The sequence below is a fragment of the Mustela putorius genome, unplaced genomic scaffold, assembly GCF_011764305.1.
Source record: "Mustela putorius furo isolate JIRA1106 unplaced genomic scaffold, ASM1176430v1.1 tig00003858_pilon_pilon_pilon, whole genome shotgun sequence".
NCBI lineage: Eukaryota > Metazoa > Chordata > Mammalia > Carnivora > Mustelidae > Mustela > Mustela putorius.
The window spans coordinates 45,603,748-45,616,839 of record NW_025422010.1 but is presented as its reverse complement, the minus strand read 5'-3'; the positions used below and the strand labels follow the sequence as shown (position 1 = coordinate 45,616,839).

General features: G+C 38.4%; 1 protein-coding gene across 3 annotated transcripts in view; it reads right to left on the bottom strand.

The window, feature by feature from the left end:
* The window catches only part of DCC (DCC netrin 1 receptor), a 1,143,668-nt gene that overhangs the window by 126,539 nt on the left and 1,004,037 nt on the right, over nucleotides 1-13,092 (bottom strand). For all 3 annotated transcript variants that reach the window (XM_045065635.1, XM_045065634.1, XM_045065636.1), the window contains exon 16: nucleotides 1,455-1,550. In XM_045065635.1, the coding sequence (XP_044921570.1) occupies nucleotides 1,455-1,550 (96 nt within the window). The remainder of the gene's footprint in view (nucleotides 1-1,454; nucleotides 1,551-13,092) is intronic.

Here is a 13,092-nt window from a genome sequence, read left to right as displayed (position 1 = left end):
TAGACATTCTCTCAGGGAATACTTCTTATTTGCCCTTTTCGAGAGACATGGTTCCCTTTGATAACACAATGAGGGAGCCATGCTGTCTCCACAGATAAATGAATACATTGACACATACCCAAAATTTTGCATACCTTTTTAGGCAGATTGTAGACCTTGAAAACAGCAACCAAAGATTCAAGCAAACTCTGGATCAACTTTGCCTCACAAAGAAAATCTGGCTGAAATCAACGAAGTGATGGTATATTTGGAAACCATCATGGGACAACTGGAGTTTGTGGGTTTGGAAAACAAACTGTACCAAGTTTACATAATTTAAGTGGATCCCACTATTTATTCTATGCTGACTTATTCCTCCTTGTCAGGACTTCATACTCAGGCACCAAGTAGTTTTCCATGTTCTCTATGAAATTCTGCTCTCAGATCCTTTATTCTCATTAAGGTGAAAGTAACTGATGAGTTAAAGGAGCTCTGAGGCTTTTGGGTTTTGAAAGGAGGCAGGATCAAAGAATTCATTAAAAAGATGGACCTCCTGGGTTTTGCTTTCAGACTTCAGACATAAGGCTATTGGGGATGGTTGTGTGACTTTCCAGTGACTCTGAACAGCACTCCAGGGGTGGTATTTATTCTATTTTTGAGTAAGGCAGCCTTGGTCACAAATAGTCTCTGTAAAACTAAATAAATTAATAAATAACTATATAACAATAAACAATAAAACGTCCTGAATCTCACTCCTCTTACCCTTTCCTTTCTGAGTTCCTTGGGCTCTTTTTCTCTCATGTGCTGCCTTTATGGTCCAACTCACATAAGAATTCCCAGAGGTCTAAAACCCTGGAGGGTGCCAGTCCTTTCAATGTCATAGGCTCTGAGAACTGTTGGGGTGACCTATAGGCCTGGCTCAGGAAAAGTCCACCCCTCCGACTCAGACTAGTCCAAACCAGTCCCAGGAGGTAGGTCCTTCCTTGTCAGGTTAGACTGAAGGATCCTCTGTAGAGAAGCAAGTGGCCATTTGGGCATTGGGTGGCTTTTGCACAGAAACGTTCTTGCCTGATTTGCAAGATGAGACAAGGTTGCTCAACAGAATGAAGAGTGGTATTGGGCTACCAAAATATGAGCTGCTGAGATAAGAAAGAGAAGGAGAGATCTATATTCTCTGAATCCACATATTAATTTATAGACTGACTTTCTCTCAGTTTTGTAAACCAAGAAAAAAATGAACTATGTATGTGTGTATACATATACACACACATATATGTATACACACATATACACAAATACGTATGCACACATACACACTCAACGCTCAGAACACAACTAAATACATTTTGCTTGTTCGTGTTTTTGTGTTTTTTTTCTGTTGTATTTTGTTTTATTTTTTAATTTTTTAATTTTTTTCCCACCGCAACTCAAACATTGGCTACCTCGTCATAAGATGATGAACTATTTCAGCTTACCTGTTATAGATCTGGTGGTAGCACTTTCATAAAGTGGCACTCCTTCTCCGGCATTGTTAAAAGCTTTTAGGGAGATTACGTAATGGGAGCTGGACTCTGGAGAAAAACAGAAAGAAAATAAACATGCTGATTTATTTAGTGTACTGAAATAGGGTAAACATTTTCCTGCCATAAAACCTAATACAACCTATTAAGTAAGGTGTTTAGGAATGAAGAAGTTTGATTCTGGGAGGAAGGGGGCAGTGGTGACAATACAGCTTTTAATCTTCCTAAATCTCCACATAAATAGAGACTGACTAGATAGACAACCACGAGTATTTGGACAATTATAACAAACGTAGATGAGTTATACTCTTAGACCCTGAAATACAATTGCATGTGGACAAACTATCAACACTCTTAGGACTTGTAAGTTATCAGCATCTGGGTAGGAGAAATCAGAGAGAGGCATCAAACTTGAAAACAGGATAATTCTAAAATAACTATCAACTAATGCTAGAAAATGCAACAGAACAATCTGAGGATGGTATATGTAAAACTCAAAACTACCCTGCAAAATCTCCTTTCCAGGACAGAACCTACACAGGGGACAAACAGCTGGGAACAGACTTAAAACTTGAGCAGACAGAAGCAACAGAAATGAAGGGAAGAGAGTGTCCAGATAAATTCAAAGAGAAAAGTCATGAAAACTTGGAAAACAAGCGGCTGTATAGTTTTTAGTGTGCTTCAGGGGTTGGCCAAATTTTCTTGTAAAGGGCCCAGATCATAAATATTTAGCTCGGCAGCCCACATGTTTTCTGTCATGAACTCACCTGCATTTTTTTGGTTTGTTTACAACTCTTCAAAAGTATAAAAACCATACTTGGTTCAGTGAGGTTCAAACAAAGATAGGACTTGGGCCAGCTGTAACCCGCCCCCCAGGCTATAGTCTGCTGAGCCCTCAGCTCTGGTCTAATGAAAACAACAGGAGAGGGAGCTCTGTGTATTTAGAAAAGCTATTTGAGCATCTAGGAATGTAGGGAAACAGGTCATGTGAAGGAAAGCAAGCAACAAAAATCTGTTGAGGCTAAATGTCTTACAAAATATACTGAGGAGAATACCATTCCTGTAGACAAACAGAGATAAAAAAATATGCAAGGAAAGTAGATCAAACCTTTGAAATTTATTATTTCAAAATGAGGTAAACAACACTAAGAAAATTAAATGCCAGATATGTAAGAGTAATATAAATGAGCATTAGGAAAAAAACAAAAACAAAACTCAGAAATGAGGTAGTATAACTCAATGCAGGCTAAGTAAAAAAAAAAATCTAAAAAATTAAAAAGAGTAAAAAGTAAAGAAAATAAAAGGAGTAACTAGAGGAACAAACAAGTACAAGGATAAACAAAACAAGAGGAAATCAAAAGAGAGTCAAAGAAAATTGGGGAAAGAGTGACGAATAGAAGAGAAGGAAGGTCTAACTGATGAGTAATAGTTTTCCTTGAGGAGGAAAACCAAAGAAAGGGAACAGAACAAATACCACAGAGCAATTCAAGACATTTTTGCTGAGTTTAAAAAAAAAAAAAAAAAAAAGGGCGCCTGGGTGGCTCAGTGGGTTAAGCCGCTGCCTTCGGCTCAGGTCATGATCTCAGGGTCCTGGGATCGAGGCCCACGTTGGGCTCTCTGCTCAGCAGGGAGCCTGCTTCCCTCCCTCTCTCTCTGCCTGCCTCTCTGTCTACTTGTGATCTCTCTCTGTCAAATAAATAAATAAAATATTAAAAAAAAAATTTTAGGTATCTGGACAGAAAGAATACATGAGTTGCAAAGGGGAAACTTAAATTATGATCTGGCTTTTGGACAGCCACATTTTATGCCAGAGGGAGCTGAGGTAATTTATTTGGGATACCCAAGGTAAAAAAAAAAAGGGGGGGGGGATTCAAGGATTTTATAGTTAACAGAAGTTAGTTTAAATAAAAAGGGCACAGCCAAGCTGTTATCAACATTTAAGCAACCAGGGAGCATTTCTCCCGTGATCCTGAGAACTACAAACCACTGAGAAATGAGCTCCTCAATGACCACGGAAGATAACCCAACAGCAAACTGGTGAAAAACGAATGTTAGGAACTAAGACTAAGTGAGATTTTGTTTTGTAATGGCTACATGGTCTTCTGTTGTAGCTAACCTATAATTGTAAGTCAAAAATAAGGGAACCTGGGGGTAGTGTGTATGTAAAAATTAATGTTTCAATAGTTATTATGGATGGTGATACTATTATTATTGTTATTCTGAGACTAATGTAACATGGGATAAAGCAAATGAATAATCATGAGAAATAATAATTCTATTATCTCCTGTGTCCTTGAGAACCAGGAGATTAGTGTAGATGGGAGAACATACTGATGTGCAATAGAAGAGGTATGGAAAGTCTCCTGTTCTTAGAATTCAACCAGAAAATCAGTTTCAACTCAAAAGGTATTTTATGTCTGTCCTAGTTCTATTCACTGAAGAAGCCTAGAGACATTGTTAGTAAAAAGGACCCCTAATGCCCAAACTGGAATTTTGGAAAAAAATAAAATAAATAAAATAATTTTTTTTTCTTTGCAAGAAACAAGGGTTTTTTGTAAAATGGTCTGAGATAGGACACATATCAATGGATCCTAAAACAAATAGAAAGGAAACAATCAAACACTAATGGGCTCACGACAATGGGTTCAGGAATCAAATCAAAGAGGCTTCCACAGACCAAAGATGAAGACAACCTGAATAAGAGCTGCAATGAGTGGAGACTCAACAAACAAACATGAATGTATGAATTCATAAAGATATTTAAAAAAAAATAAAAGTCAGTCACTTCTGAGGTTGACCGAGAACCAAATCATTATCTTGAAAGCCAGGTAAAAAATCAGACATTTATTATGATTTTCCTAAATAAACTTTTCGGCTGTGTAACCACACAGCATGTGAGGGGAACTGTACCCTTAAAATATTCCAACTAGCAAGTGAAAACTCAATGATAGAATTCAAATATTACTATGTTGCGGCCCCAATGAACAAATGGACCTGGGTATTAAGCACTCATGATTGCTAAGATAAAATGGAGAAACCCTGGCATTATGTGTCTTCTTTTTAAATTTTTTTTAATTTTCATTTTTTAAATTAACATATAATGTATTATTAGCCCCAGCGGTACAGGTCTGTGAATTGTCAGGCTTACACATTTCACAGCACTCACCATAGCACATACCCTCCCCAGTGTCCATAACCCAACCACCCTCTCCCTACCCCGCGGCCCCTCCCACGCCCACCCCCGCAACCCTCAGTTTGTTTTATGAGGGCATGATGTGTCTTCTAAAGAAAGAACACACTCGTTCTAGAGTCTTCCCCAAGGATGGAACCTACTTAGTCTGATCCAAATAACAGTTTGCAGGAAATAGAGCAAAGAAAGAGTTCAAGTCCAACTTACAGTAATTCACTAAGCTATATATTTGTTGCTTGTAGTTTTCTGTATCTGTCTTTTACTTTACAATTAAAAAAGTTTTAAAAATGACTGGATTTATCTCTGACAGCGAATGTTCTTTGAAAATTGATTAGATGGCTTTTTTTTTCATGAGATTTAATGTGACCCAAATATTAGCATTCGAGATATTGACATTCCAAACCACAATGACACGAGAGCCACAATACAGCCCGAGGAATAAAATAAAATTATATTTAATGTTGTCAAAGGGCTTCTATTAAGTGAATTGCTTCTTCTACAAGAGCAGATATTTCTTTATTAATTTTTGCTGTCAACCTAGTTTACCAATAAGAAAGTCATCGGTCTACGAGTGTTAAATGCTCTTGGAGCATATATAAAAGACAGACCTCTATTGCCAGGTTACAATCATAATTCTGGGCAGAGAAAACAATGAACAATGAAAGACTACATTAAATTAAGTAGTACAGTGTGTGATACAACTTGTGAATGCTATGTGAGCTTAGAGATCTGGAAAATTAGTGAGGGACTAGGTCACCTGAGACTTCTTGGCAGATAAGGACTTGGTACAAGGGCTTGAAGGTATGGGCAGGATTTAGAGATAAAAATGATTGGGAGTAGAAAACAATATCAGGGAAATGATGCATGTCAAAAATATAGTCAGATGGGTCAGCAAAAATACTTCTCTACTAGGAAACATCCTTTATAGTTACTGTTTTGGGTACAAAGTCTGGTTTCAAATATACGATTTATCCATACAACTACAATGTAAACATTTGCATCAGGGTCAAGATCTATAAAATTGCCTTGCTGTGGGTCAAATTGCAGAAAACGTCTATTTGCATTTATCTATGTCTTTGTTTATGGAGGGAGTGAAAGAGAGCTCAGCAGTTCCAACACTCATGTGCTTGGGAGCTAGGATTTCGATTTCTATTTGATTTGGTTTGGTTTTACTTTTTAAATCTGAAGGAGAGAGAAGAGGAAAAAGGAAAAAAGATAGGGAGAGAGAGAGACAGAGAGATTTACTAACAGTGTATGAGAGGATGCTAGACAGTAATTCTCTAAGTACTTCACGTAAGGAATGGAGCCACCAATCCAAGATGTTATTAGCATATGGAAGGTAGTCTTCTAGGCTATCAGCATATGGAAGGTAAGCCACAAATCTGTAACCTCAGATTCCCATATACACAAATACATGCAAATCTACCCATATTCATGGAAAAATAAATGATGAAGTCTGGGCTTCCTTAAGCAGCATGTCAACCATAAGATCAACAGCAACAAATGAGACACTATAAGGATGTAAGGATGGTGTAATAAAATTATAAAGCAGGTCTCATTTATGCAAGGTGATTAAATATGATTGTTTCATGCTGACTTCTCTGCTTGGAATTCATAGTGAAGACTGACTTGATCAGAGGTTCTTTACTTCCTGCTCAGAGTTCAGAGCTGAAGCTCACAGATAGTATGGTCTATGAGACGTTGAATTCATGCCTTCATCTCTGTCCACCGCTCGCAGCTGCCCAGTTCATACCTCCTTAGAAAACATGCTCTGAGAGCTTCTGCAACATTTGTGCACTATTGGTTTTCTGTCTTTTGGAGTGCATATTATTTTTCATTTAAGAGGAAAATAATGTGTCTTAGCTGGTTCATTTTCATTTTACTACTTTGAATTTTTATTTCAATCTGAATTTTAACAACACGTGCGCCTCATCTAGCTGCTCTCTGGCTCCCAAGCAGTATTTATAATTTCTTAATCTCTCTCCCATAGTAACTGTGAGATAAATGTCATTTCAATACTCACGCTTGCTTACAAGTCTCTGATGACCTGAGTAATGGCAGCTTCTTCCACATGATGGCTAGCCATGGATAGGCTAGCAAAGACTCTGGAGTTTTAGAATTTCTTAGCTATTGAATTAATGAGTTACACAAATTGCTAAATTCCACAGATCCCAACTATGCTGTGCACACCCTAGGGGAGACCAAGCTTTAATTTAAATAAAATGTGGTAATGGCTTAGCCTTGGGAAAGGAAAACAGATTTGCAATGGAGTTGTAACTGATATAAGAATATCCCTCAGAGCTCGGGGTCCTGGGGATGATCTGGTCTGGGTTTCTCCTGTTTTTGGTTAGTAATTTAAGGGTCAGGTAAGTTCATTGACTTTTCTAAAAGAACATAGAGCTACCAAGGAAATAAAAGACCAAGGTCAAAGCCACAATTGTTTTGTCTACCTCTTCCTCCCCTTTTTATGGAAAAAACAAAGAAACAAAAATTAATCAAACAAACAAACAAAAAAAAACCCTTTCCTTTATGTTCTTCATACTCTACCCTCTCATCAACATCTTTTGAGCTTCCCCTGGCCTCTGTATAGTGCTTTGGTCAAATGCATCTGAATCTCCTAAGAAAGCAACAGGAATATTGCATGCCCTCAACAGAGCTTGCAGTAATGAATCAACCTGAACAATAGTAACAAAAATATCACTCAGTTATTGGTTAATAGTGGACAGTGGGCTTTGATCAGTGGGCTTTGATCCCCTTTATATTGTGATATTGGCCTCTTGTTTGTGTGTTGAGGGGGAGAGAGGCAGGGAGCAACCTAGCAGTTTTCTCCCGGTACAAAAGGAGAGTGTCATTTATGGGCGCACCACTAGAGGGCAATGTGGAGCTATTTTCCTGCACATGCTCAGAGCTCTTAAACTTTAAAACCGGTGAATCACAAAAGAATTGCCTGGAATTGCTCCCTCTATAGAAGAATCAAATGAGTTAAGCACATTTAATATCATAATGAATTCCAAATGAATTAATCATTAATTATGGTCAGACTCCATTGTTCAGGAATACACTTCATGACAGTTATGACAGCAAATTTATTTTTTGGATTTACGGAAATGATGCAGATACATGGCTTGAAAATGTACCAGTTGCCTGTGGAAAACAAAGTACAGCAGTATTTTTTTTCGTTTGAATTCACTGTGATCAAATCACACTGAAATAACTTGGATTTTGGTAGATGTCCATGGGAATTATTTTTAATTATGGATATTCTCAGTGATTCCACAGGTTTCAAATTATTGATCAGGTTTTCATCACTATTTGGCCAACCTTTCTCACAGAATGAATTGGACTGGGATAAGGGAGGCTGAAAAAAGTACTTAATAACCCTCTGAGCCTCTAAAACACATGGTCCCGGCAAGTATCTCTTCTATGACCAGGAAAAAAAAAAAAAAAGGAATAAAAGGCATATTCACTGATTATGAGAGCTGTAGAGACAAGGGATGGGCAATAGAGAGGCTTCTTGGTTCTCCTTCCCCAAAAACTTGGTAGGTGAGAGACCCATTATTCTAAGAGCCTTTGTTGAGGTTTTCTTGAAGCTAGTGAGATGAATGGCTTTCTGGGGTGGAGAGAGTGAATCAAAAGACCTGTGGAAAGTTCCTCAGGGACTAAACCAACATGCCTTACATGGTAACAAAAGTGAAGAGAAGAACATCATTATTTTTAATTAATATTTGGGATGAATTAAACGCCCCTGGCATGTGCCAGATTGACAACCTGTAGCCCTTTACTCATTACAGATTATGTACTTCACTCAGTGGCCCCCCTCCAAGCCAAGAGCTTGTCAGGGCCCAGTCTCCATGTCCCTGCATCTTTTGCCCTTCCCATTAGCACTGCCAACCAGTCAATTAGAGAAAATTAGAGTGGTAGCTGTTTTCTTAATGTGGAAGCCTGCTCGTTACAGGGAACCAGGGCTACGTGCACACAGAGTCTAGGCCAACCGATGGCTGTCAGATGGTAAATGTTATTGGACACTTCTGACCCCACTGGACCTAAACCATTTAATTAAATGTAATGGGTGTATAGCAAATAGATCTGATTGCATTGATCTCCTAAAAGGATGAGTAATTCATATTTGAGAAAGATGCCATTTATATAATACATTCAATATTCAATTCTATGTTATTGCATATATGTCTTTGCAAATTTAATTAATAGCTAATCTAACTAGCACCCTTATGAAGCTTTTGCTTTGTTTCATTTTACTTTTCCTTTGCCAAAGAATGGTCACATTATAACATGACTTGCTCACTAACCAGTCTTTAAAGGTTCCAGAGACTCGGCTAGTTTATGTGAGTTGAATTATGGGTTTCTTGCTATTGTTGTTGTTTTGTTTTGTTTTTACCTACCAAGGTCTATCACCCACCAGGAGAGAAGTCAGGTAAAAATAAACTTTATAAGAGATGTTTTAGTGCTTGGCAGATAGAAGATGCTTAACAAATATTTGTTAAATTGATGAATGTATGAGACCCAATAAGGCTATATTACTTACTGAAGTTTAAACAGCAAGCCCCTAATCAATCTGAATGCAGAATTCAGATTTCTTGATCCCAAATTGCACTTTCTGATACTTGTAGGCTCATGAAAAACTTCCACTGAGATTGTACAACATTTCCCCTTCTCGCCTGCAAATTCACATTTAACTATTCTTGATCCATTCATCTGTTTATTCACTTATCAATCATCATTGAACATCTTCTGTGTGCAAGAACTGGTTTTAAGTTTTCGAGGGCATCTAAAGATAAAGGGGGAAAAACCCTTCCTGTGCCTTGATGAGTCTCCCAGTTTTATTGGGAAACAATCGACATAGATTATCGTACAAGTTGAAGGCGTACAGCATGATGATTTGACGTACATATAGAGAAATGATTACAATAGGTTCAGCTAACACCCATCTTCTCATATAGATAAAAAAGGAAAAGAAAATCTCCTTGTGATGAGAACTGTTAGGATTTATTCTCTTAACAACTTTCTTATCCGTCCTACAGCGGCATTAGCTTTAGTCATTGTGTGGTACGTAACATCCCTAGTATGTATCTATCCTTTAACTGCCCATTTAACCTTTGGACCCTCTTCCTCCAACTCCCCCTCCCTCTCCTCTTCTTCTGGTGACCACAAGTCTGATCTCTTTTTTGTAAGTTCTTTGTTGTTGTTGTTTTTAGGTTCCTCATATAAATGAGATCATATGGTATTTGTCTTTGTCAGACTCACTTCACTTAGCGTAATACCTCAAGGTCTATCTATGTTGTTACAGATGGTAGAATTTCCTCAATTTTTAGAATTTCCTCAATGAATAATATGACTGTGTGTATACACACACTCACTCTCTCTCTCTTCCTCTTTCTCTCTCTCTCTCTCTTTCTCTCTCTCTCTCTCTCTCTCACACACACACACACATAAGCAATATGGTACAGCTGCTTTAGCCATTCATCATTGATGGGCACTTAGATTATTTCCATGTTTTGGCTATGGTAAATAATGTTGTGAACATGGGGGTGAGAATTTTTTAAATTACTGTTTGCATTACTTTTGGATATTTTACAGAAGTGGGATTGCTAGGTCATGTGCTAATTCTATTTTTAATGTTTTGAGGATCCTCCATACTGTTTCCCGTGGTGGCTTCACCCATGTGCAATCCCACCAACAGTACAGACGTTTTCCCCTTTCTCCACATCCATGCCAGCTTTTGTTATCTCTTATCTTTTTGATACTGGCCATTTGATGAATCTCTTAATGAAGAAGCTGTGTTGGAAGTTTAAAAAAAATCAGAGTAAAGTGTTCTAGAATCATAGGGAGGCCTTGTGGAGAAGACGGCAGTTTTGCTGAATCTTTTGGTGAAAAAACGTTGAGAAGAAAGAGTGGAATAAAGCGCAAGCTCATAGTGGTCGTAGCATCACACAAACTAGGAGCAAGGTGTGAAGACAGTGACAATTTCTCCTCCTCCTAATACTAACACTTACTGGATCATTGGGCCCTTTCTTAACTAACTCACATCCCTCCCCTCATTTTACGTAATCCGTACCTTAATCCAGTGTCTGACATACAGTAAGTACTCAATAAATATTTGTTGAATGGCTGAATAATTATCCCCCTTTTGTAAGTACATGAAGAAGTTTTAATTCCAAGGTCTTATCCTTTGTACTACTTGCTTCTTACCGAATAAGAAGTGGGAGTGGGAGAACATTTTTTACACGTTTTGAGTTGGGACTTTAGGGATATTAAATCCACAGAACTATGTGATTCAGGAAAGATGAAAAAGAGGTTGAAAGTGGTTATGTCTCAGAAGCTATTGTAACTGTGCAGATAAAAATCACAAGGGCCTAGACTAGACTGGACTAGTACAAATGAAGGGCAAAGGATGGGTGTGAATAATATAATTTCTAGATGTGCTTGGAGGGACAATGGGGAGAGGGAAAAATTAAGAATGACCTTTGATTTTGAGTCTGGTAGTGAGATGAACTTATTACTGGGGCTCAGAAGTCAAGAGGGAGAGAAAAAAATCTGTTTCTGGCTTATTTGGTATAGAGAGGAAGTGGCATCACAGATAAAACAGACTGGCTATGCTGGGCTTCAGTCCTGGTGTAAGAATTGTATATATGTAACCTGTGTTATGGTGGACTCTCACTTTAAGCCTTGGGAAGGCAGTGCATGTCACTTCAAGGCACTCTCCCAAATAACTGCTTTCCTATTTTTACCTCCACCAAATTAACTAGTTGTCTTGGGGTTTCTAGGCTCAGACTAGAGATTATCTCCTTAGAGTGAGGATCACCAAGGCTCTTCCTTGGTGAGTGCTACCACATTTACACGGTTATTCCATCACATTTAGGAAAAGCAAGCTCTTTCATGTGTATGGAGCTTTGATTTTAAAAACAATTTTTCTAATCAAGTAGCTCAACAATACCACAAAGTACATAGGAAAGGAATAAGCATTTCCATTTTATAAATGGAGAGACTAAGGTCTCGTTGTAATCATTTAAGCCAGAGAAGACACAGGAAGAGCCGAGTGCCTTATGTTTACTCAGATTTGCTCCTCAATAGTGCCCAGACAAGAAGGTCTGGGGCTTTCTCTGACCTTTCTGCGGAGCAGCCTTTGGTCACCAATGAAGAATAACCCTTCTTCGCTGGCTTCAGTTAATGCAGTTAGTGAGGTGCGCTTTGGCAGAGAGCACTCAGAGTTGGAAAAAATGATAGAGTAAATGCTTAGATTATGAAGCACTACAAAGAGCTCACAAATCGAGGACTTAGTGAAATTTCTCAACGAAGCTTTACATTAGGAAATTTCCAGAGACAACATAACCAAACATACACAAGTTTTCCCCCTTGTATTCATATTTCTTGAAGAAAAACAAAATGAATTAGATAAAAGACAAGGTATTACTGTTGTATGACCGACCCCTGAAGGACTTAATAAAAAACACCAACACTGTTCATTTAGTTAAGTAAAAGAAACAAATCATTACTTTGGCATTAAAAAGTCAAACTGACTCCCTCACAGAAAGAAAAAACAAAACAAAACATTCAAGTCTTTTGGTTAGGAATGGAAAGAGAGAGCACATGTTTCCCTTTTACAGATGCATGCCATTCCTTCCTCGCTTCCTACTTCCTTTCTCCTTTGTCTTTACTTCCTGGGCTTCTGACTCTCCTGACTCATTCCTCTGAGTTCCTAGGTGGGGTGAAGGCAACAAGGGAGTAGAAAGGGACAGAAAACAGAAGATCCGGAGAGAAAGAATGACAAGCATGAAGACATAAGTCCTGGGGAAAGAAAACAGATATTACTGTAATGCCTCAAATTCTAGTTTATGGGCACTTGGTGTACTGGATACCAACCTTGCCAGATTTTATCTTCACAGGAACCCCAAGAGGTGGGTACAGTGATTGGTCCCCCCTCCAGAGATGAGAATGTTCAGGCTTAAAGATGGTCATAGGACTCATTAAGAAGCAGTGTCTGGAGGGGCTCCTGGGTGGCTCAGTGGGTTAAAGCCTCTGCCTTTGGCTCAGGTCATGATCCTGGTGTTCTGGGATCAAGCCCCGTGTTGGGCTCTCTGATCAGCAGGGAGCCTGTTTCCTCCTCTCTCTCTGCCTGCCTCTCTGTCTGCCTCTGCCTACTTGTGATCTCTGTCTGTCAAATAAATAAATAAAATCTAAAAAAAAAAAAAAAAAGAAAAGAAGCAGTGCCTGGATTCAAATCAGATCTGTCTTACTGTCTGTCCTTGGGTCATTGCAGGATAAAGACTGAATAAGACATCAGAGGAAAGAGGCTCCAGAGAATCTACACTCTCTTTGAAATGGAAAAGTAGAAATAAAGACACAAACAGAAGTAATTTGGGGACTTCACCATGCGTGTGCCTAAAA